Raw genomic sequence first — 203 nt, forward strand, 5'->3', positions numbered from 1 at the left:
TCCCCCGGGTTGGGGGCCGGGTTGGGAATCCGTGTTTTCCCGGTCCGTTATTTTTGGATTTGGAATATAAAAAGGCGGAGGTTGATGTTTTTGGCCGCCAGCAGTTTGTTACACTCCACCGAGTCGACGATGGGCAGCGCCATGTAATCCGTCTCGTTGCTCTCGTTGCTGAAGACGAAGTGGTAGATGACGGGGTGGAGTTT

At 53.7% G+C, this 203-nt stretch overlaps 1 protein-coding gene across 1 annotated transcript in view; it reads right to left on the reverse strand.

Annotated features, from left to right (window-relative positions):
- Positions 1-47: 47 nt before the first annotated feature.
- LOC104506755 (cysteine and histidine-rich protein 1-A) overlaps positions 48-203 on the reverse strand; it is a gene marked incomplete at its 5' end in the record, with an annotated part of 454 nt that continues 298 nt past the window's right edge. Inside the window, one exon of the mRNA XM_010147813.1 lies at positions 48-199. Coding sequence (XP_010146115.1) covers positions 48-199 — 152 coding nt within the window. The remainder of the gene's footprint in view (positions 200-203) is intronic.

This window comes from Eurypyga helias, unplaced genomic scaffold, assembly GCF_000690775.1.
Source record: "Eurypyga helias isolate BGI_N326 unplaced genomic scaffold, ASM69077v1 scaffold29582, whole genome shotgun sequence".
Taxonomy (NCBI): Eukaryota; Metazoa; Chordata; class Aves; order Eurypygiformes; family Eurypygidae; genus Eurypyga; species Eurypyga helias.